Source organism: Trematomus bernacchii, unplaced genomic scaffold (assembly GCF_902827165.1).
Source record: "Trematomus bernacchii unplaced genomic scaffold, fTreBer1.1, whole genome shotgun sequence".
NCBI classification, from domain to species: Eukaryota; Metazoa; Chordata; class Actinopteri; order Perciformes; family Nototheniidae; genus Trematomus; species Trematomus bernacchii.
The window spans coordinates 5,727,465-5,752,927 of record NW_022987803.1 but is presented as its reverse complement, the minus strand read 5'-3'; the positions used below and the strand labels follow the sequence as shown (position 1 = coordinate 5,752,927).

General features: G+C 39.2%; 1 protein-coding gene across 3 annotated transcripts in view; it reads right to left on the bottom strand.

Moving 5' to 3' along the window:
* Positions 1-1,675: 1,675 nt before the first annotated feature.
* Positions 1,676-25,463, bottom strand: part of cd2ap (CD2-associated protein) — an 82,982-nt gene continuing 59,194 nt past the window's right edge. For all 3 annotated transcript variants that reach the window (XM_034150415.1, XM_034150416.1, XM_034150414.1), the window contains 7 exons: positions 22,691-22,835; positions 22,306-22,415; positions 16,883-16,998; positions 14,395-14,478; positions 8,834-9,036; positions 8,178-8,241; positions 1,676-4,612 (listed from right to left, as the gene is read on the bottom strand). In XM_034150415.1, coding sequence (XP_034006306.1) covers positions 4,571-4,612; positions 8,178-8,241; positions 8,834-9,036; positions 14,395-14,478; positions 16,883-16,998; positions 22,306-22,415; positions 22,691-22,835 — 764 coding nt within the window. In that variant the 3' untranslated portion in view covers positions 1,676-4,570. The remainder of the gene's footprint in view (positions 4,613-8,177; positions 8,242-8,833; positions 9,037-14,394; positions 14,479-16,882; positions 16,999-22,305; positions 22,416-22,690; positions 22,836-25,463) is intronic.

Below are 25,463 nucleotides of genomic sequence, written 5' to 3'. Positions count from 1 at the left end.
TTTTGGGTCGCGACCCACCAGTTGAGAACCACTGATTTAGTCAACGTTACAAAGAAGCTTTAGCCTCTATCTGAAATCTTGCAGACTGTCGCCTTAACCTTTAACACTGGAATCTTCTTCGAATTCCAATAGAGGTGCAGGAATGAGTCCTACGACTTCCAAAAATAATGTCTGTGGTTAATATAAGCTATTTTGAAAAATAGAAAGCTATTTGAAAATGGTCAAAATCAGTTTTGTAGTGTTTATATAGCTGTTGTGGAGGATATCATGAAGCCTTGTTCCGTTAAAAAAAACTAGAGCGTAGTTATTATATAATTTTAACTTGAAACGGGTCACGGGAGACCCGAACACAACATAAGTGTTAAAAACAGTGGTAGCTAACAAGTGACAAAATGAGTCATCGTCATCACACCGAACATTAACCTCCTTTAGCTTAGCGGTGTTAATGTGAAGTAATGAAGTAAACTCATGTAGTTCTTTGAATAGCCTAACGTTAGCTTTTTACTTTTGGAGATGCAGTTATGCTTAATCCATTATAAAAGTGGTGTTAATATGTGGAGATCGTCCTGCTGAAGAAAACATGTAAGTATCATAAACATGTGTGTCGCAGATCTTATTTTCTGCAATATTCCCAAACCCAATGGAAAAATCCCATTGCTTTTGCAGAAGCAATGCTTACTGCCAACGAACGAGAGGGTACACTAACGTGTGGAGAAAAGGTGAAAATGGATCCGTCCAACAAACACAGGACTTTCAACCAAGAGGCCGCTTTTTCGTGTCCTGTGTAAAACCAAAATCTGATGATGACTTTATACACCTTTTGGTGACATAACTTATGTGCGTTTTACATAACACCATGTTCTATTCCTCATCTTAACCCTGTTATTTTGTTGCCTAAACCTAACCAAGGAGTTTTTCCAGGGTAAGTTAACCATCAACTAAGTTATGCTACGTTGGGAGCCTATTTTGAAGACTGTATGCATATATAAGGACCAATTATACGATTTAATTTGGATAGATGTTTATTTGAAAAAGACTGAGCAAAACTGTTACGTCAAAAATGATTATGAACCGACTGGCTACATTTACAGAAAAGTTAGTTTGCATTTAAATGTAAGGGCATAATAGAGCCGCTTCATGTCTATTATAAGAGAAGACAACCTAATTATAATTAATTATAGTTTTTGTTGAAAAGATGAAAAAGACCATTTGATGGGATCGATTTTTTATATTTTTGTCAGCATCAGAACCAAGCTGCTGATGTCAGACTGTGTTCAATAAGATGATTTTTAAAAGCCCCTTTTTGCATTTGTTTGGTGCTTGTCACTGGTTTGAGGCTATAAAGTTACAGTAGGGGAAAGGAAAGTCAGAGAAATAGAACTGTGTTTAAACACAGGGGGTTGGTCATGAGGTTAGGGATGGAACATCGATTGGTTGGTAAATCGAAAGCACCCCGTTCTCCACCACAGTCCGATACATCGCCCAAACGTCAGAGGCAACGCACCACCCACGGCTCATTTCTCTGTGGGATGCATTTCCTCAGAAACTCAATATGTTCCACTCAATAATTCCAAGAATGCTTTTTAAGAGTTCGAGCACGACAAAGTCAGAAGGTTGTCTGTGAAGCATTTCAAGTGATGCACAATATAAGGGAAAGGAAGAAGCAACAAGTATGTGACAGTAAATAAAGATGATATTTATTCAATTTTGAAAAGAATCTCAGCTCATGCAAGGATACAGCTTTTGTAAACAAATCACTTGAACATATGTTATAAATGTGCACAGATTTCTTATTCTCTTGGTGTCAAACTCTGGAATGTACAATATGTGGAAGCCGTATTACAGATATCATGTGATGAGCTATCACCCAAATCCCAGGTCCCCGTTTCCCAAATTGTGATTATTTCATCGCCCAGACATATCATTTAAGAGCTGCTTCCTCAAACAGGAAGCGTTTTGCACGAGTGCCATGCTCATTAAGGTCAGATATACAGTATAAACTTGGTCAAAGCACTCTGGAGTCCAACATCATGGCCTCTGTTACACTTTGCGAGCATGCACACACACATCAGACACATGGAAGAAAGCCTGAGGATGATTTAAAAGCAAAGTAACACTTCTTTAAGACATTTGTGAGACATGTATAGATATATATATATATTTTAAAAAAGAAACATTATTTGTATAGAGGTTAAACAGCTCTAAAACATTCCGACTCAGGGCTGAAATGCTCCTCTAACCCATATAGACTCCAGAGGGCGTTCCACTTGGTACTGTACTGGTGTCCTGAACGTTTCTCAAAACTGAGATTGGCTCAGCAGTGAACCCTTACACTGTACATTCAGAGCTCAGGGCTACAAGTTAGAGCCGACAGAGAGTAACTGACATTGTATTACCAATTAGTTCCACCCATTTCTGTAGCCCTGAACTGTGCGTACTCTGATATGAATACAGATAAGCATCCAGAAAGACAGAAGTAGTTATGTGGTGTTGAAAAAAAATTGTAATCACCATTTTTAAATCAGAGTACACTTTATTTTCCTGTTACTTTATTCATCTTAAAAAGGAGTTATGTGTGGGATTTGAAGGTTTTAGAGTTTAGCGACTCCTAGTGGGGGTGTCTCTCTGGTAGCTGTCTGAGTCTTTACTCTGAGCTTTGAGCAAAATGCTAACAAAGCAGTCAACGCTCCAAAGGTGTTTTAAAACTGCATGACAAATTGTTTTGTTTCTTATTTTTGAAACTGTAAAAATCCTTATCAAAAATGTTTGTTTAGGCCATGTATTAACACAGATAATATTTGACATTGGCAGACAAATAGCTGGCAGATTAGTTGCAACTTTGTTTTATTAATATCGGTTTTAAAGTCCAGTATTGTTCAGGAGTAAAGCTTACTTGCTAATGTTAACAGTGTTTACTAAATTGATTTAGCTTGTAAGCATGGTAACATCTGAAACACTGCTTCTGCCAGTCTGGCATTAAGTAACTCTTATATATCTTTAGTACGGACACATTTGATAAATATTGGGCCGATGAAACTACTTTTCAATGGATAATGAGAACTTTGATATGTTATTGGTGTCACACAAAGAAATGAAACCGGGGGATCACCAAGGATATATCCTTTGGGGGCCATGAATGTCTGTACCAAATGTATTTGCAATGTATATTATGTTAATAGACATATTCCAGGTGCTCTGACTATTTAGCTGACGGATAGCTCTTTCTAAAATGACACAGATTTCACACATTTTTCTCCAGGATTGTCTCATTTTTCTACATACAAAAACTTCCACCAAGAAAATGTTTTGAAGCACAATATCACCACATTAAAAAGGTACACACATTAACTCTTTGCTCCTCAAACTGATAGGATAAGGAGTGTGAGTTAATTTCATTTTCATTCATTCATTATTGCTGCTCTCTGCTTCCAGTTCACTTTTGTAGTTGGAATGTGGGAAGATATGCAGACTACAGGACATGTAGAATATGATTAGATAACACTACAGGTCAAAGGATTAATTTGGAATCTTAGAGAGGTTGGAGAAAGAAGGGGAAGAGGTAGAACGGGCCGTGGCAGGGATAAAAGGGACGATGGCTGGAATTAATAGCAGGTTGTAGAGATGATCATCACGAGGATGCCTCATTTGATAAATGTGTTGGTCAGAAACCTTGATAATGGAAGAGTGCAGTCTCCTTTCTTCTTTTACGTTTTTTGCATGCAATATCTATCTGCATAACTGCAGAGCATAAATCTGGCTAAACCTCTGAGAACATTCCCAGCGACTTGTGTCAAAAATAGAAGAGCCCGGCACAGAAGAGGCTCTCTATATACTGTAGTATTTGACTGTAGGCATGTCAGTGGACTTAAAAAATATAGATATACAATATCATGCTGCAACATTTCCAGACACCATCATGGTATTTGTAAGCTCCAATTATAAACACTTTATATATATATTTTTTTTAAACAGGCACAGTAGTGTTACCCTGGATAGGAATGCTATATAAAATAAGAGCGCTGCAGGGTGGAGTACTGCTGATGGGCGCCGTGTAGGAAACAAAACAATTAGCGAAGACGATCAAAATAACTGAAATCAATTTTAAAATCAACTATTTGTGCACCATTAAAAAAAAAAATGAGAGAAAGAAAATTAGGCGGGGCAAACAAGCGACCCCTGTTTTATACAAAGTCAGTAGTACGAACCTCCACCCTGATGGAGGTCAAGGAACGCCGGAGTGACAGACAAAGAGCGGGAGAGTCCAGCGCAGTAGTTTGAAGTAAGGCCTCGTTTTTTTGTATCGGCAAAAAAAAAGAAAAGAGGAACATATACATTTGTAACTAAATTACATCTAGCTTTCTTTATATGTGCAAAGTGTAAATCTTACAAATATGGGGATTTTATTTTCGTAGATCACTGGAAAAAAAAGGATTGTGCTCGTGGTGGTTCGTGTGATTCCCCACCCTCTCTCCGTCCATTCAGCAAACACCCGTCACCGCCCTGCTGCTCTCTGGTTGGTCGACAGGACACCAGCTGACCTTAAGGCTTGCTGTTGATAGGACCGAGGGCCTCACGTCGAGTGGGTGCTCCGCTTCAGTTTATCTATCTCCATCTGCGAGGACAAAATCAAATGATGCAGTTAGATTGTAGAACTGAAAAGAGTAGACCCCCTCTGGAAGAATAATAGGAAGTTTAAAAAGTGCGAAATTAGGTTGAGCCAGACATCATCCCCGCTGTGAGGCACAATGCTTGAGGTGTCCCGCTGTGGAAGGGATTTTTCAGCGGCAGTGATTAGAGGGATGACAATGGAGCCATGTGAGAGAGGAGAACGTGAGCTGGGCAGCAAATGTCTTCAAAAAGGATGTCAAATACAATCCTTAATATGGAAGAAGAAACTTGTTTTTGTCTCGCATATATATATATATATATATATATATATATATATATATATATATATATATATATATATATATATAGCATACTTGTCCATATACTGTATGTTACCCCACAAACTTTAGTTAAAAGTTGTAGGATATGTCTGACTACAATTATCCAAACAATGCAGAACATCTTAATATTTATTTACAGACCAATTAAATGCTAGGATAAGCTAACTATCTCCTGGGTCCAGTTCATTGTCCAGATATTAGAGTCGTATTGATCTCCTCATCAACTCTTTGCAAAAAAATAATCTAACTTTTCCCTTACATGACAATATTAGATTTAATTTATTGATCCCAATTCGTTTTTTTTCCTAAATTGGGATCAATAAAGTAAATCTTAAACAAACAGAGTTGATGAAGTTTGTTGTGACTCATGTGGTGAGGGTAAACTGGACCCAGGAGACAGTGAGATTAGCTCAGCATTAAGACTGGAAACAAGGGGAACATTCACTTCTCTCTGCCCAAAGGTTGAATCAAAAATTCAGATAAATCATGTTTTCATGTCATGTTTTTATTGTGAGCTTTAGAGGCAAGGGTAGGATTATATTGGGACATTTGTGACGTAGCCAGACTAACTTCTTTCCCGTCTTTCATTTATATGCTAAGTCAAGGGTGAGAAACTCATATTCATTCATACGATCTCAAGAGGGCTGCATCAGTAAACATCCTTTAAACAGCAACACCTCTGAAGAACACTCAAATATGTTCAACACTATTGACCAAAACAGATGAAAGACAATTCATGAGATCTCTGGCAATACGTCTCAGTTTTCCCCCATTCAGTTTGTCTACTTAATGTCATTACGTGTGCATCGCAATGTAAAGATTAGAGTGGACCAACAAAGGCACAAAATATATAATATAAAAATGAATAAAGAAATATTATTTTACTTTTGAATGGTTCGAACAATCTGATTCAGATTTTCTTGAATTGGTTTTGTTATGCTACACAGGAACAAAAGCTATAGAAGAAGCAGGTTGAGTCAAACATTCGAAAAGACGACTTCTCTTGGATGATTTTCAAAGTCATCCAGTGGGTCTATGTTTGATACAGCTCTACTAAGCTAACCAACTTTCACCGCTGCTTGATAATCAACTGGCAAAATGTCCTACTATTTATTTTAAATAAAGAATTCCAAACATTATGGACTAACGGAAAAGACTCAAAAGGCAGTTATGGGCAATTCCAGACTTAATGCAAACTTGAAGCCAACAGAAGAAGAATTGTTATGAGATAAATAATCCAATGTTGCGTTCCTGTAACTCTTATTACTTCTACAACAACCACTGCTGCATCGGAAATATCTGAATGGGAAGAGGAAAGCTCTAAATCCTGAGAACAATATATGTGATGGCAATCTCTCCTCAGCTTTTTCTATCCCTGGTTTGCTCTTTCTACATATGTGTGGAAGTAGAGAGAACCGTAGGGGGTAAAACTAATCTGCAGTTATGGTTCCGTGTGTGCATGTGTGTGCGGAATGTATGCCATGGGTTCGCTCTGTGATGTGATTTTTATCGGTGCCATGCTGGGAAGGGCCGGGCCGTGTAATGTGGGTTTAAAGAAAACGTGGATTGGATGTTCTTCTACTTTCTTGTAATAATATGTTACAAAATTGGTAATAAAACAGTTCAAATGGTCCCTTTAGGCGCAACACGATACGTTCAATTGACTCATCAGATGTTTCCTTTGCTGTTGTCAAATTGTGAGTAATTACATTTTTATAATCAAGATTTCAATAAATCTAAAACTGAATCACCACAATGTCTGTTTAGCAGCTGTTCTGGAGCGTTCAGATATATCACATGATCTTCATCAGCAGATAGTCTGCCATGTTGGATGGAGAACTGTCAAAACGCAACTCAACAACATGCCTCTTAAAACACTACAACCCTAGTTTGTAAGTTTACATTTAATCTAAGAAAAGTCTTAAAGTGGACCTATCATGCTATATTTGAATAATATATTGTAGGGCCATACCTATATAAGGTATATTTATACGTTTTCTTTTTCAAAATACCAAACAGATCATGCATTTTAGCCATGCCTCATTTCGCTCTATTTTGCTCTCCTCCACCCTGTCTTTGCATGCACTGCAGCTGACCACGCCCCCCTGCAAAGGAGGGGGCCGAGTTATGAGCGTCATGTTACCATGCTGTTACCATGCCACGGCAACCTCTCATTCCCCTGATAGGTCAGCTCCTCCGTCCTGACATCAGAGAAATGTTCAAATCTGGATCAGTCTGTATCAGATCCGTTGCAGCCCCTTTTTTAGAGATTTGGGTATGGAGGAAAATAGAGAGGGTTGTGTTTTCTGACACTTGGTGAGTTCCCTGGAACACCGGGGACACATATTCATGTATAAAAGACGTACAAAAGTGCATTTTGCATGATAGGTCCCCTTTAAGTTAAGGTGGAACTAAGCATGAGGACATCAGTTTGTTTTAAGGGTTATTTTTTTGATTCTGGACAAGATTACAAGATTTAAGAAAAGTAGTCCTCAACTTAAAGAGCATCAATTCTGAGAGGAACTCTTCTCTGGAGGGAACACAGGGATGTTAGCCTTTGCAGACCATTTACATGCACTGAAACCTATTTAACACATTAGAGGAGAAGCAAAACCTAACCGAGCCTCTTTAATGCTGGGGTCTGATGTCACAGTACATCGAGCTAAGCTTTTGACCATCCTTACGCTGTTCTCATTACGGAGGTCTCTTCAGCCTTTACTGCTGCAATTAACTGTTGCTTAGTAAACAATAGTCACTGCTGTATAGTCATTAATTTAGTTAATTAGCTAAATATGTTATAAAACCCTTTAAAATGGTTGAAACAATAACTGAAATAGGCTGTCTTCAGGTTTTTCTTTGTTGTGTTCAATAAGTAGACATTATAGTATTCTATAACATGATCTAATTTGACCAACTGTAAGTTAACTAGCTTTCAAATAAATTGTTCTTATTAAGATTTACAAGATTCTTGTTCTCTACTGACAGCTTGGTCTGATTATTTTTCACAGTACAGCTAGCTTAGATACCGTGTCCTCTCATTACTGATCTCTCTGCAGCTTGACTGCTGCAATTAACGGCCTGTAAAAGAATCACTTATATGTGGTAACTCTGGTTGCGTCATCTGTGTGCACACAAGTCAGTGTTCTGCTCTTCATAAATAGTTGGCTATCTAATGAGGCTAATGAGCGTGGACAGCCCAGCATGGGTTGCTATGGGGATCAATGTTACCTGCAGAGCCATGCGCTTCAGCTTCTCCTCATCCAGCTCCCCTCGGAGCTCCGCTATCTCTTTCCTGGAAATAAACATTTCAAGCGTCAGCACTTATGCAGCATATATACAATATCAAACTCATGATCTTTGCCCTGCTCTACGCGTTTCGATACAAAATGTAAATAAAGCTTAAGCACTGCGAGCTGAAGTTCTCCTAGCACAACCAAAGGTCAGTTAAGTATTATCATAAAGCATTGCATGCTAAATCCCTTCACTCAATGTATGGTTTATCCTCAGTGACCAACATTACATTTTATAATTAGCTTAATCTGCAAATGTTCATTCTTTGAAAAAGCCTAAATCTGTTTCTAATGAAACATAATATTATGAGATATAATTATGAATATGGTTCTAAGTAAACAACATCTTATGTTGTGGGATACGGGGGGATGTCGGTTGGAAAATTGCTGTAGGGAAGGCATTTACATGATTGACAGAATTTAAAATCATTAGTTATGCGGAGTGGAGAATTGCATAATGTGTCAAAACGGATATTAAGTATTTTTTCCCCGTAAAGCTACATTATAGAAAGAAGCATATTTCTACACGCATGGGTTGTTGCGTGACACATTTGTTATTCTTATGAAGCGTATTCATGTGTTGAGTGTTATTACATTTGCTGGGCCTTGAGCAGCTCCACAGACAGCAGCAGCTCCTTCATCTGGCTCCTCAGCTCCTCCAGCTGGGAGCCCGGCTCCTCAGGCTCCAGCCGGGCCCTGCTGCCCTGAGAGGTGCTGCTGGCGCTGGGCTGGGCCTCGCTGCTGGACACGCTGGGTTTGTGGAGCGGCGGTGACTGGGATCTGGTGTTCGTGGAAGGCTAGGAAGAAAAACAACATTTGTGAGAAAAATCCTGAGTTAGAAAGTCGAAGCTGTGGAATAGGATTTTATTTTGTAAAATGTCTCCTTTAGCTTAGGATACACTGGACCATCCTTTCCGGAAGGGAAGGAGATATTGCCATCCCATAGGACATTGCGGCCGCAACATTTAAAGTGACAAAGGATCCGATTTGTTAAGTAAACACAGTGACGGTGTTTATCAAGCATTCCCCTCGCTGCACATTATCCCGCTGATAAAGCAGCTACATACGAAATAAACCAAAGGCTTGACCCACAATATTGATAGGAAAACGACCCTAATGATTAAAAAAGGATCGTTCTGCCATGGCAGACAAAAATAGTCTGTTCCACGGCCAGCAGCTGGAACTGCAGCCACAGCAAAGTAACCTAAAATGATGTCAGCACTGTTGGAGGGTTTTTGTAACTGTCCAAGTCTGTTCACCTTTTCTTTTCTGTTAACTACTGCCAGAGCCCAGACTGTGTTCCCTTTATCTTTACTTCCTGTCTTCTTCTTTGGATTTCTCTGACGCTCAGCACTCTGTACTTTAACCTCTTTCCTTTTCTTGCACTCTTTTCACTTCTTTTCTGGGTGGACAGGAGGGTGAGGGAGAGTAGTCCATTTACAGAAAATTGTAGATTTCCCACGGCAGAGAGTTTGGCACATTAGAAATTGCGTCATCCTGTGTATCGGATTATTTTAACACCACGTCTGTCTTTTCCTAAATCCTGATGAACTCTCCTTCACATGTTTCCCCAGGGGAAAATTGGTTAGGAAAAGACATAAGACCTGATTTTTTGACCATTCAACTGCAGCCAGGGATTTGCTAAATGTGTAAAACAGAAAGATATCACCTAAACTGGTCCACAGATCTGGTGAATGGGGCCTTACGATTAACATTATTTTCAAACTTGCTCAGTGATGCTTTGTGCAGGGCATTGTGCTCCTGCATCCACAAGAGCAATGTTTCATCATAACATAAAAGGTGATAACCATTGTTGACTTGTTCCTTTTGACCAAATGCCAAGCATACATGCCTAAACAAAGACATGTTTCAATCAGTGGTTCAATCAGTCCCTGCAGTCAACATGTGGAAGTGTCCTTGGGAAAGATATTTAACCCTTAATGTCTACGTTTTTTAAGTGTATGCAAGTCGCTTTGGATAAATAGGACCATGAAAAGTAAAAAGTAATGCTTGTTCTGTGCAAATTAAAAATGCCCAAAGCTTTTAAGACTACTTATTTCATAGCTTAGTTGAATACTTGATTTTGATTGGACAATCAAGAGGTTGTTAGTTCTCGCTAACAGTCTTCTTCTTAGGAGAGCAGACTGTTGCTAAGGAGGATCAAGGAAATATGTGCAGTCATATCAATCCACAGAAAGAAGTCCGGTAAGTTTAACGTCAGCCGTGGACGCAAATCATTCATTTTCAAACGTCAGACATTTACGTCAGACATTTGCTTGAAGCAAAGAGGTTATAAGACAGAGCGCTGGACGTCAGTGAAATCAGCAGGAGAAGTCAGACAGGAAGTGAACACTAACTGGAACACAGTATGGGCTCTGCAGTGTTTAAAGACTGGTTGATCAAATATAGAATGTGAACAGACTTGGACAGTTACAGAAAACCAAGGTCAGTTCTGCCGTCTTTTTAAGTCACGTTGCTGTTACCTCAGTCCCAGCCAGTGGCGGGCAGTGGAATGGAATGGATCTTTTCTTAGTGGAAGCTATATGATCATTTTCAAATTATCATTATCCCTAACTTAGCCGTCTGATTATCCTAATTGAGATTGTCTTTACACTACACAATCCTTTTCTCTTTCTCCTAAGTCAAAGGGAAGGAACACATTTTGAGAGTCAGCTTTCAAAACGGCACCCGATTCATTTATCAGTTTTACTCTGATCTGTTATACTGAGGAGGGGGGGGGGGGGGGGGGGGGGGGGGGGGGGGGGGGTCTCTTAAGGACCATAGTAGGAACGATAACTGTCAGTAACATCAACATGTGATGTTTTCAGACATGAAATAACCCACCCTATAGTTCATTAGTTACGCAGTATACCTTTAGTCAAGCATTTGTGGTTGTTTCTTTACTTTTGGTTTTTCCTTTATCTTGACACACATCTGTAGCTGTAGTATGTCAGCAGCAGGTGGATCCCACGGTGAGTGAGGGCTCGAGGAGGAGGACAGACAGAGGCCATGTCCTGTCATTTCACAGTAAGTCTGAGCTGCTCTGTCTGTCTCTACATGTGTGTGTGTGTGTATTTTTGTAACAATAGGATGGTCTGATGATCTGTTCCCCCAGCTGAACAGCCAGGTCTCATTTGTCTCGGCTTACCATGACCAATCCACACTAGATAACATCTAGAACAATTATTGTAAAGCAGAAGGGAAGAACAGCAGGTGGTGGTGATCCGTCATCAAGGAAATTGGTGGCGGTCAATATGTCCAGGAAGATAATAATGGAAGGAATTTTGTTCAAATATGATCTGTTTGCTTATAAATGGCTCATAGGAAGGATGTATAAAGAATGACACCAGCAAAAAAACAAAAAAATGATTTCCCCTTAGTTTCAGTCCTACATATATTCTCAGATAAAATGTGGCTGCAAATTTGTGTTTTAATTCTGTTCCGAGGGAAAATATTCTCTGACCATTGAATAATTAAACCCTCCATCACTGTGAAGTTCTTTCATCACAGTTATGGCATCGCGTTGCTTAAGAGGGGCTTGAGCCGAGTCATTAATTCAGTCTTTTTTAAATACGCTTCAAATTGCGCATTAGGGTAAATATTTGTACTAAATATACAACTGGAAAGGTTTAGATTTTCTTGACTTCCATAGATTTTTCCGGTCAGTGTCCGGTAACGGATGCTAACTTTTGTAAATGTCGTAAATACACTAGCCCTGTAAGTTGAACAAACAAAAGCAAAAATAAAATGTATATGTTTTGGTAACAATTATTTCTAAGAGTCTACTGTTTTTAACAAACTTTTACTTAAATCCAGGATTATAATGACAATATTCTCGATGAAAAAACTAATTCTTACGTCTTTGACATGTGGGAAAATGGCAAGAATATTTTAAAGCCCAAGCTCAAAATAAGCGGTCTAAACCAAACATATTCAGTTAAATATCATACACCTGCAAAGCACCTACATGTTTTTGGTCCTCACCACACAATTCATTAACATATTATTTCTTAAACTTTAAATCTCTTGTCCACAGATGGGGTATTCAATGTGTGACACTGTCGGCCTCCCCTCAGACAAAGCTTGTAAAAATCGGAATCATCTTCTAACTAAATCTCACACATGTATGCTATTCTATGCCATATTCATCTGATAACTTCTTTTTACTTCCAGTTGCTGTTTGAGCCCCCCTGGGGAAGAGAGCCTCAGATTTGAATAAACCTCTGGTCTACAATACTTGAAGAGCTAGAGAAGTTGTTCTGCTGGTAAATCAAACCCACTCATTTCATCTCTATGAAGTGGCTTGGCAACTTGACTTTTTACCTTGCTAAATGTTTTGATCTTTCGAATGACTTTACTGCTGTTATGAAGTAGAGCAATTAGAATCAACATACAAGCTGCAAAATATCTTGTGATATAACCATTCTACCTCAGTCTCTGCAGATATTCAGTTTCAACAAAGAATTCAATGGTAGTCACCTATATATTGCATTAGAAATGGCTACTTTCGACTTGTGCATGGTAACAAGAGAGCACACACTGTACACGGTTCATCTGGGTTTAGATACTTGCATCCCAAACGGAAAGCCTTTGCGTCACAAGGTTAATGGTGAGGCCCAAAATTAAATCCTGTTTGACCGGAACATGCAGGTCAGACAGGGATTTAACATCACTGCTGTAGTGTAGGGACAAGAGCACAGGAGGCACACAGTAAATGTGGCCATTTTGTACTTGCACAAGATTGGACTATAGAAACAAGTTGATATAGCTTCAATAGACATACATATATTGCCAGGAACAGATAAACACTAGAAAATCTCTAATTTGAATCATTAGAGCTGAATCCAGAATCCATTAGACAGTATTGCCCTGACTTTGATCGAAAAATCTGTAGAAGTCCGACAAATTTAAATCCCTCTGTCATGTTGTTTGGTCAAAAGTAATTTCCTCTAAGCACAATTTGTATTGTATTAAGAATTGGGCTGAATGAACTATTCAGAACCCGTCCCTCTTACGGATTGAGGATTCTCTGCAGATCTTAATTAAAACAGCCCTTGATTGAGCCGGCACCAGACGCATTCATTTAAATGTTAAGAACCAGACAGGCTTCATGTAGTCTGTTTTATTTTATACGAGAATATGAAAGCCTTAAGCTTAGGAAATTGTTCATCTTAAGAAGTAGTTTGTGTAAGATGTATTTATTTATATCTTTGCTGTATGCACTTATCTATTGACAGAAACCGAACTGAAATTATTTTCAAAAATCTACCTGCCTTGATGATGTCATTCTTAAATATCCTTCCTATACATTATATTCAAATAAAAAAAATAGTGTCAGATAAAATTTGAAAGGAATTTTTCCAGTTCCAGACATTGAAATCTTTTGGATATGTTGACTGGCACAAATGTTCAGATGCTAATCCAGAGTTATTTTTCTTCTCCAATCATTTCACTGAACCACGACCAACTGTGACAGATGGGACTGGAGGCGGGGTGTAAACTCAGGTGGGCGTGCTCTATGGATCCAGGTACTTTTGTTATAGTCAGGTCGTTTTAGTTTCATGCGCCACTGAGAAACTTTCATAAGAATGATCAGGGCCCACCCTCCAACGCTGTATCCAGTTCTCTTTATACATCCATTAACATCTACTAAAAGTGTTTATTTTTGCCAGTGACAGTTAGATTGATAGTAAAAGTGTCTGAAAAAGTATGTAAAAGACCTTCAGAGAGATATAACATTCGTCTTCAAGTTTTTCTTTCCCCGATCTGTCAAACCAAGCAGAAGACGTAGGGTCCTTTACATAATAATGTCAGACACATAAGCATGATAACAATCTGAGCCCCTCAGCGGCACAAACTAACACTTTTAGTGGGATTACATCGGGGTGCACAATTCCCAAATTATATTGAAACCCTAGACTGTGGCCGCTTTCTGCACCACTCATTACTTGAACGATTTAAAAATTGTTGTTCAGTTTATCATGTTGAAAATAAGTGGTCAGTGTTTGATTCTGGACGGGATAAGATTTGCTCTTCTGGAGGGTAAGTGCTCCAACCAACAGGGACAATACTGAGAAACATCTGCACCCATATGATGCCTTTTGGAGTGTTTGTCATCTGTCATTTCATTGGTGAATAACAGTGTTATAAGTTACCTTTCTGGTGTCTGTTAGCTTTGGTTTGGCAGCATCTTCTTCATCAACCTTGAATAACTTCTCCACGCTCAATTCCTTGGTGGGCTGCAAAGGAAAAAGATTTACATGATTAAAGATTTAATATTTTTCTTTTTGTTTACAGCTTGGTGACAGGGTAACTATTCCCAGTGACAGTCGTTTGAAGGAGTGCTGCTGAGTGATGCCTGCTCTGAGGAGAGGAGGGCAGGCGATGGGACTCCTGTGTGACAGTGTTCATTTCGTCAACGAAAACTATGACGAAAAATGTTCGTCAACGACCTTTTTTACATGACTAAGACGAGACGATGACGAGCTAAAAATAGATTCTTGATAACGAAAACTATGACGAAATGTATATTTAGTTTTCGTTGACGAGACGAGACGGGACTAAGGTGTTAATGGTGGACTATCGGACATTCAAAATGCAGGGTATTTCCCCCCAAGTGTCCGTCTTGTCTGTCAAAATGCATCTTACGTTTCTAACTTGAAATATCATTATTTCCGCTCTCATCACTCCAGAAGAGCGATCTCCCTGTGTCTCTCTGTGTGCGGGGGGGCGGGGCCTAACAGACATGCTGCAGCGGACACAGAGATCTGCCGGGGACGGAGCGTTCAGAGAGTATAGAGAAACTACAAGGCTCGATGTGGAAAAAGCTTGTTTGCCATTAGTGTTATGGCGTAAGCGCGTTGACACGAGTAGAGTAGTCTGTCCAAACAGCCGGCCAAAAGGCGTCATATTCAATCGGAGAAATGCACAATTTCCGACTTCCTTAACTCGTAGCTCTGTTGCCCCAATTGCGAGTAACGTTATCACATCAGGTGCGCAGAGGTGGGAGAAGTACTCAGATCTTAAGTAAAAAAATACCAGAGTGTAGGAATACTCTGTTACAGTAAAAGTCCTGCATTCAAAATGTTCCTCAAGTAAAAGTAGAAAAGTATGATCATCAAAATATAGTTAAAGTAGCGACAGTAAAAGTAGTCATTGTGCAGATTGTTCCATTTCAGAATAATATATATGATATGTTTTATAATGATTGATCATGAAAGTGTTCTCAAAGCTGGTAAAGGTGCAGCTAGTTTGAATGACTTTGTATACTGCAGGGTAGCTTGTGAATTTACTCCAGGTGGAACTAAAGTCTGATTTAACACTTGATTATATTTCACATCAATAATCTGTGAAGTAACTAAAGGTATTAAATACATGTAGTGGAGTAAAAGTACATAATTTACCTCTGAACTGTAGTGGAGTAGAAGTACTAAGTAGCAAAACATTGAAATACTCCAGTAAAGTAGAAGTACCTCAACATTTTACTCAAGCACAGTACAATATAATAACATAATTATATATATTTTATTTTTTTCACAATCCAATAAAGCAATTAATTCGGTTAACAATTTGTTAGTTTTTCCCTTTAAAAAATAACAAAAAGTGCATACAAGAATACCGTTAAAGTACCGGATCGATAAGCAGTCTCGATAAGAGTAGTACCGTAAAAGACCTTAGCGATACCCATCCCTAGATATTACACAAGTAAAGTGTTAAGAGAGTGAAATGTTGCTTTACGAATCTCAACGAACATGCTGTCACCTTGATTCCAATTTCAGAAACCTGTATTTGCCTAACTGAATTGGTTTAAAGAGAGAAAACAATTTGGCTAAAAGTTGACTAAAATGTAATTTTTCATCGACTAAAAGTTGCCTAAAACGTTTTGAGTTTTCGTCGACTAAAACTAAACTAAAACTATGAAGGATAGAAATGACTAAAATGTGACTAAAACTAATAACCATTTTCGTCTAAAGACTAAGCCTAAATCAAAAATAGCTGCCAAAATGAACACTGCTGTGTGAGGACGTGGAATGAGAGTGAGGTGAAGGGATGTGACGGGTTACAGAGAGCTGAGAGACCTCAATGTCAAAGGAAATCCATAGGGAGGTAGAACCATTTCAGAAGAGAAGAAAAAAAAGGGATCAGATATAAAAAAGGAACAATATGAAGCCTAAACCTTTTTACAAATGGTTGCTGCAATCTGAAAAAAAGGATTATAAGCATAAGCGTAAAATATGAAATAATGCATTTATTTTTTATTTTGTATAGGCACTCTCAAGTTCGCCGTACAATATACAAAAACACAAAACTCAAATCAAAACAAAACACTAGCAGAATAATCGATTAATATTCGCCAGGGCTATCCGATTTTCGAATTTGATCATGGTCAGTTTCTGGCATCCCTAAACGATATGCCAATATTTAAAATATAAGACGATATGTAGTCCCAATTTAATATTGCCATATTGCCTAACCATAACATGAATACATTGTGTTGAAATGTTTCCAACACCTGACTATCAGTCTGTAACAGCAATATGACATGACATTGTGTATATGACAATGAAAATGCATCTACAGGACCACAACAGTTCTCCACATTTTGTTATCATCATCATTGTATTTATCTGTGTGTTTTCTCACCGAGTTTCCTCCACCAAACTGTGCGGGCAGCCGTCTGCCAGGCATCTTTGGTCTGTTAGCGGTGGGGTGAGAGAGCTTCTCCGAGTTAGACGACAGCTCATCAAAACTCATCAGATCTGTGAGAAGAGGAAGACCAAACGGAGACATGAGGAAGGAAACAGAGTGGAGCATTTCATCACTTTTACATGCTTTTCTTTCATTACCCTGCAACCAGCCGCGGCGTTATGGGTGGGCCTACTGGGCCTAGGCCCACCCACTCTGTCACTGGGCCCACCCATTCATTGATCAAAAATGACTGTGAGAAAATATAGTTTACCAACATTTTTATTTTTGATTATCAAAATTAAATAATTAAATAAGAGCAAACATGTGTTTCCCTTTATAAAAATGTATAAAATTAAAAGCAACATGAATTAACGTAATCAGGCAACGTAAAATGTGAATTGGACCGAACTCGTAGTCGATGCGTGGGAGCAAACACATCGTAGAACGTCTCGCGGCCACGCGCAAACAAAAGAGTACAGTGGACTGGACAGATACAACAAATATACCGCACTCACTAACAATGTCACAACAATCGATGTTCAGGTTTTTTAAAAGAGTAAGAACAGAGTCGCCGCCGCCGGAACCACCACACTCATCATCCTCACAGCAGGTGCCGCCTCAGAGAGACGAGAGTGTGTTTCATGTTGTGCCCCCGCTGAGCTCAGTCCCTCTGCGGGACGTAGCATCCGTTGGAAGGGCAGGAAATAGCCTCCCAGTGCCGGACCTCTCAGCCATAGATGACCTGGCGGCTACACAGCCAAAGCTCATAAAGTACCCTCAGACACTTTTCGGACAAAAAGAAAAAAGGAGCTTCGCTGCCCACTGGTATGACAAGTACACATTCTTGGAGTATAGTATTAGCAAGGACAGTGTGTTTTGTAAAATGTGCTGGCATTTTAGTGAGAGAGGCGGGGCCGGCGGAGAAGATACAATCAGTCGCCATGGTTACAGGGACTGGAAACACATCGACTATGCTCTCAGTAAACACGAATGCAGCGCAGCTCATGCAATAGCTATGGAGAGAAATACAAACTACAGATAGTGCGAGAAATCTGACCATGGAACCATCCTCCATCAGCTACTCAACCCAGAGGGCCGACAGGGAGAGAGAGATCATTGAGAAAAATCGGGAACACCTAAAAGTTTTACTGGACATCATTCTCACATGTCCAAATCAGCAAAGCTTCTGAGTGTGAAACAGTATCTGCTGCCTAGCTGCTTTAGTATGAAATCTCTGCAGTATCAGAAGGAAGTAGCCTAATGATAAATCTGCAGCCTCTGAAAAGTGCCGCGTCAGAGAACCAGTGCCATTTACGCACGGCCGCTCACTTCGCTAGATCCGCTAAAGGACAGCAGGCTGCGGTCTAACCACACAGACACACATCAGGTGCTCGCTCATTATTCCATATTCTGCCGTTGTATGCTCTTTGTTTTCTAAATGTATCAATGTATTGTGAACCAAAACAAAAAAACATGCAGTAGGCTTTAACATTTAAATTTCACTCATTGCAGCGTGCCGCTTAATCATTTAAATAATATTTAAGCTTCTTATACGTGAACATGTTTAAAAGAGAAGGGTTTAGAAAAAGTGTCTTTACTATAGGAAATATGCATTACACAGTTGCCTACAATGATATGCAGGCATTTATTTATTTATTTTTTATTTTTGTTAACGAGAAACATCTAATAGAATAGGCCCAGCCGAAATTACATTGGCCCACCCAAAATTGAAATCCTGGCGCCGCGGCTGCCTGCAACTATTTTTATTTTTTACCATGAATGAGGCAAAGTGCAAACAACTGGAACTAAATAACTAATTAAACAGAATGTTTGTAAACGAGAGAAATTGAGGACAACAGAGTACATAAAGATGTATTATCACTAATATACTTATAGAAACAGCAATGCCTCATATAGAAAAAATAATAATTGAGAAATGATGAGGGATTTTGTTTGATGTGTATTATCTATTTGTTTGCCATATTTATTGTATACTATGTTGAGAGAATAAATTAATAATGAATTAAAATGTACATCGTGTGTGTCCTCGCTGCTTGTTCCGACATGCATTAAGGATAATGAAAAGTTCAAAGGCTTTATTTGTTATATACACAGCTATAGTGTAGGTGCCTAACTTCCTGAATTGACGACTACTGGTATCCTAGAAAAATCTTAAGTCGAAACAAGCCCTAGTGCATGCAACAAAGTTAAACAGAGGGAAGAATCAATCACTCCCAAATGTATTATACAACACTGAAACCTTTTAGCAACTGTTGAGTAACAGCACTTTGCAGTACACAGTGTTAAAGTGCTGCTGGCAGAAAGCATTGCCTGTGATTGCAGGGTAGATTGAGTTTTCATGTTTCACAAAGGGTGTCAGACTGTCCTCTGGTGAGCGCTGTGGGCTTTTAGCAGTGCTTTGTCACCTAAGAGAGAACTCTCAGATAAAAAACATTAAGAAAACTCCATTAAATCCGTCAAAGATTCTCTGCACCTTCTTCTTCCTCGGTTGTCAATAAACACTTCTCTCCCCCCACCCTCTCTCAAAATGGCAGCCTCTGAACTGTTTATCTGTTCAATTATGTCTGCTGCTGCTCCTCTTCACAATCCCCTCATACCTCCTTCACTGAGCTCTGCTTCAATTATTGTACGTTATGCCAATTAAAGCTCTGCTTGTCTTTTACCATTTTATCAGAAACACATTTTCATATTGATGTGTTGTGGGGTTGTTGTTACCAATGCTCTGCTGTTTCACTAATAACGTTCTGTCTCCATCAGTGTAAAACTCTGAATAAGACAATTAACAATTATTCAGTTGCTTTCTACAACATGAGTAGTAGATAGATGCATCATGAGAACAGATGGATGCACATTGTACATACAGCACACACTGTAAAAGTCGACCTCTGCATTTATCCCATCCTAGTACTAGGGCAGTGGTTCTCAAACTTTTTCTGTCAGGCCCCCCCCTTTGGATAAAAAGAAAAATGTGGGGCCCCCCCAACACAAATAGTCACGTAATGGGCCAAGTTAACATTTATTCAAATACATCAATATGAACGTGAGCATTCCTTTCAAAAAAATAAGAAAATCACTTTGGTAGAACATTGATAATAAAACAATGCTCCATAAGTCTGTGTGGTCAAAAGAATAAATACATAACACAATTGTGCAATCCCTTTGCTAGAACAATAAGTTATAATACTTTGCCACTTTGCAAAAAAATGAAAAGAAAGAAAATGCTGATATTTGGCAGAAAAGTGTGTCTGGTGGCTGCAATGAGCCTGTTTTGCACTGCACATTTCCTCAAAACGGCGTTGCAGGCTCAGTGGCGGCGCCAGAGATTTCTTTTGGGGGTGCTGTGGGGTAGCTTGACGTTTCATAGAGGGTGCTCAAACATTTAGGGTTTCCAATTAATGTACCGGGCGCTACAGTGGAATTTTCTACTGCAACAATCCCAATGCAAATACACAGTACACCCGCGACTGTTACAATGAAGGCTCGATAATCAGCTCACGGCATAAAGGTGTAAGCAGGGGTAAAGTGCTATTTTTATAGGTGGTGTGTGGACCTCACATTGGGGGTCCGGGGGCATGCTCCCCCGGGAAGATTTGTTTTTTAAATATTGAAGTTAAAACTGTAAACAGATTTACTTTTTCTTTATGGATATTTTACAAATCACTCCCCTTTATTCTTTTTTTTACTGTCATATAGTATTTCATACCTGTTTTTCATTTATTCTCCTATTTTTTTGTAACTATAATGATCATATAAACGTGTGCCTCAGAAATAATTGTTTACATTAATCGTGACCAAAACGTTTGAGACCCACTGAGATAACTTAGACTAAAGTTAACTATCTAAACACTCAGAGAGTCCTTTAGTTCACTGAGCGTCTCAGTCTGACAGGAGAGGACTCTCCCTTCACCTTGTTGTTGAAAAAGCTCCTTATATCCGTTAGCGTAGCTCGCTAGCACAGAAGAAGAAGCAACCAAAAACGGGCGCTCTCGCGAGGATCGATCTCGCTAGAGCTCATACGAATGCAGGAGCCAGAGAAGAGAGAGAACGAGAGGAACAAGCGAGGCGAGGAGAGAGAGAGACGAGAGAGAGAGGATGAAGAGAGGATAGAGAGAGACGAGAGAGAGAAGAGTAGCAGAGAGGAGAGAGAGAGAGTTAGAAGAAGAGAGAGAGAGTAAGGAAGAGAGAGAGAGCGTAGAGAGAAGAGAGATGAGAGTAGACGAGAGAGAGAGAGGAGAAGAGAGAGAGAGAGAGAGAAGAGAGAGAGAGAGAGAGATCGAGAGCAGAGAGTAGGAGACGAAGCGAGAGCGGAGAGAGGAGAAGAGAGAGAGAGAGAGAGAGAGTAGGAGAGGGGGATAGCGAGATAGAGAGAATATAGATGAGAGCGATGAGCATATACCTAGCTATATACGATGTATACTATCTATCTCTCTCCTCTCTTCTCTCTCTATACTCTCTCTCCTATCTCTCTCTCTCTTCTACCACTCTCACTCTCTCCTCCTTCGTCTTCTCTCTCTCTCTCTCTCTCACACAAATGAGCCCACACACACAGAGCCGAGCTGAATGAAACACAGAGACCCAGACGTACTTGTACTGTATCATATTATCTTCGAATCAATAATATTCCAAATTATGTTTTTTTTTTTCATAACCATTTTTCCTCCTGTTCTCTAGCGCCTCCCCTGTCATGCCTCTGCGCCCCCCACTTTGAGAAACACTTTACTAGGGTCATAGACTGTATATATAAATGGACGTTGTGTCTGTGACGCCACCCATAGGATTCTACAGAGTTGCTGAGAAGCCCAAAGTGGGCGGAGCCGGTCGGTGCAATGTTGGCCGTGACGTCGGCATCTTACTCCCACCTGCCCCCTCCTTATCCAAAAAAGGGCAAAAGGCGGAGCTGCTGGAACATGCCTGACGAGCTCAAAGCTCCCCAGCTAGCTAAGGCAAACAAGCTAAGCTAACATGCTCAGTAGTGCTGCATGGAGTTGCTACTTGCTAGCCGGCAAATCTGCGATCTGTTGCTCCCCATCGATAGACTGTCGTCGCATTATACGTTGCTAAAGGTCCCAGTTATCCTCCTGTGTACTGCCGTGGTGCCTTGCTCATGGGCACTGCCTTGCTCCAAGTACCAGCCCACCCTCTGATTCACAAGCCATGTCCCTACAGACTGAGCTACTGTCACCCCAAAAATCAATGTAGGTTTTAATGGAAGTCACACACATTATTTAATATTTGTGAAGCATTCTTTTTCAGCTCACCTTCTGTAGTTAAAAATCATGAATTGACCTAATATCAAGTAAAACAAATCACCCCAGTAATATGGGCTTGGATAATCTGTAAGCGCACACTGTACATACCCACATCCGAGGACTTCTCCCCCCAGTCCCCAGACAGGGTTTTGGGTTTGGTGGGCAACGATGGCTCAAACTCTGATTTTAGTCGTGTGGAAGGCACCTCTCCATTGTGCCTAGAGACAAGAGGTCAAAATAAAACAATTATGAAAAAACATTACTGTATACAGAGGAATCAAAAAGGTCAGTGTTGTCTAATTTCCAGGTCCTTCAACAGAACATTTCTAGGGAAAACCTTCATGTTTAAGTGGATGAGTAATCATAAAATACAAGAGACAGGAGTGATGTGTGGGGGGAAAGACACTAGAGAAAAGGGTTCAGCGATGATCAGAAAGGCGCACAGCAGGATGGATGAACAGAAGCTGGACTAGGAGATGAATATTAGACTTACTTTGGCGATGGAGCGAGAGGCTTGTCGGGCCTCTTTGGTGGGAGGCTCCCCGGCCTGCCTTTCCCAGGAGGGGGGACCGGCTTTTTGGGCGGTACCACTGGCGCTGCAGGCTTGGATGGCTTGTGTTCTAGTGTAGGCTTATCAACTGAAACAGAGGAAAACAGTGAGGAGATTTTTAAAAAGAAAGATGGACCAAGCTTACATATAACCGAGAGTAAAGAGGAGAAATGGCTTTATTGTTGACAGTTTCAAAGAGAACATTCCTGCAATCATCTAGAATTACACACAGCAACTGAGGTACATTGTTTTATGTCTGAGGCACAAAAGTCAATTTGTTTTTGTGCAGCACTGAAACAACCAGGGCAAATTAATGTTCAACAAGCTTGTCTGCTGATAAAACGAGTCCGCGGCTGAACAAAGCCTCCATGCTCTTTACAAAGTAATTATCTCATAGATTTTCATTTGAATAAATGTCTGTTAGGCAACAAAGTAAGTTGTGTGACTGGTTTTCCAAATCACTTGGTTGTGACTCAGCGTATTAGTATATTCATCACATTAGAATACTTTATTGACCACCCGGTAACAATGTGACAATTGCTCCATTTTAAAATCAATTAAAAGATATATAAAAAAGATGTATAAAAGTAAAAAAATATATATTAAAAAAATAAATGAAACAAGCATAAGATAAAGTACTAAACAAAATAAACAAAAATTGCTCTTCTGTCTGCTATCAAGAAAAAGCAACCGCAGAATGTCCAAATCGGCCAATTATAAACAAGGATTTTACTAAGCTGTGTACCAAGTAGTTATGAAAGAGGTTGTTGTCTATTAAATAGAATCCCTGCCTTGTTGCACAGAAAACCATACAAGTATTTCCACGGTTCATTATTTACGTGGAGCTTTTGGAACCACGAAGACGTAGAAGAAAAAAAGAGTGCTTGAGAAATACATTTGTTCTGCTTTTCTATATATTTTTTTTACACAAGAAATAAATAGCCCTGCAATCACCGTTTTATTCAAATAATGCATAATCTGAGCATGTGATTGTATATCTGGGAGAGAAATCTGCCTGCCGCTCTGCCTTCATAGAACAAATAAAACTGAGGTTCATAACTCATAACTGAAGGAAATAAGATGGAAATCACTGTCATTTTTTTTTTATATATACTTCTGACAGTTTATTTAATTGCTGATATCACACTAGGAAATGTATATACATGTATACAATTACTGATACTTTATAAACTCCATGAATTCTCTAACTGATTCTATTTTTGGAGTCTTAAGAAGTGCGGGACACATCTGTTCAGCCATGAAAGAGGAAAATGGATCTTGATGTAGCTCGCAGTTAATGATTGTCAGATCAGTTTTATGTGTGATTTGTATTCTCTATACTCTCAATCTAATTTGCATCTGAAAGGGAGGTTTAGCATGTTTAACACGTGTGGCTGAGATGAATGACTTATGCTAACTGACATCGCCTAGCCTGCAAGTTGGAAATGACATTTAATGAAATTGAGGCTAATATGCTTAGCTGGCACTGAGAATAAAAAGCCAGAGGGATGAAGGAGATAGTTTAAGAAGAGAGGGGACTTAGTTCAGCTGTTGATGGTGGAAGCAATAGGAAACTCGGTTGTTAAATGTACTTCAAGTTTGAAGATTGATGCTAAAAACAGGAATTGTATAATGACGTGACATAGAATCACTCTAATTGAGTCAAACCGTTGCTGCCCTACAGTATTTACCTATCGTTGGATTGCCTTATTAGATTATATTTTTACCAATACCATAATCATTATAAAATTGTTGTTACTCCAAGAACATTATTTTCTTTAAATATTTTTGGCTGATCTACTTATGTAAGCCATTAACATTTCAGAATCAGGTGTGTTGCCTAGTACTTTTTCACATATAAGGAATTTGCTTTGGTAAATTGTGAAAAAGGGACACATTAATTATAATACATATTTTTTATTAAAAATATAAAAAGGGAATTACAATAGGAAAACAACGGTTTACTCCGAGAATTAAAATATATGGAGTATATCAGAATTTAAAGCGGAAGAGCTGTGCAGTTACAAAAGAGGTAGCATTGAACAGAAAGTATACAGAGGAATATGCAGTATGGAATATGAAGAATGGCTTACACTATGAGTGGTTATGAACTCATATATAATTAATAATAATGTATTGGGAGAGAAAATAGTAATAATTAATAATGAAATTGCAAAAGTTATTTGTACTTTCTGCACTTTTCACTCACATCGCTGCAATATCACAACGGCACTGAATACACAGCAATTCAAGTCTCAAAGAAGTATTATTAGAAAGTCCCTCTTATAATGCTTCTTTGAGAGTTGAATTACTGGGGATGGAGGTAAGTGCTAAAATGAAAAGGGCATATGCATCAATGTCTTGAGTACGATCATTATTTCACACCTGGAAGGAGAACAGCATGAGTAACAGATGATGTACGCTGAAGCTTGGATGTCACTGATAGAAAAAGAGCAGAAAGAAGACCCTGAGGTAAAGAAGTAGGTGACTCACAGTGATGGAAGTAAAAGTAAGTCAAGTTTTTAGGTTCTTGTACTTAATACAGATCCGGAGAAATCTGCGTTATTATTGTCAATGTGTAGGCCATGGATGTATATAATATACACGTTCATTTAATATAATATTAAATGAACGTGTAGGCCAGAACATATTAAAATGTAAGCTGATATGAAGGAAAGAAACGTAATGTGTGTGAATGTGAGAGATGTCAGAATAA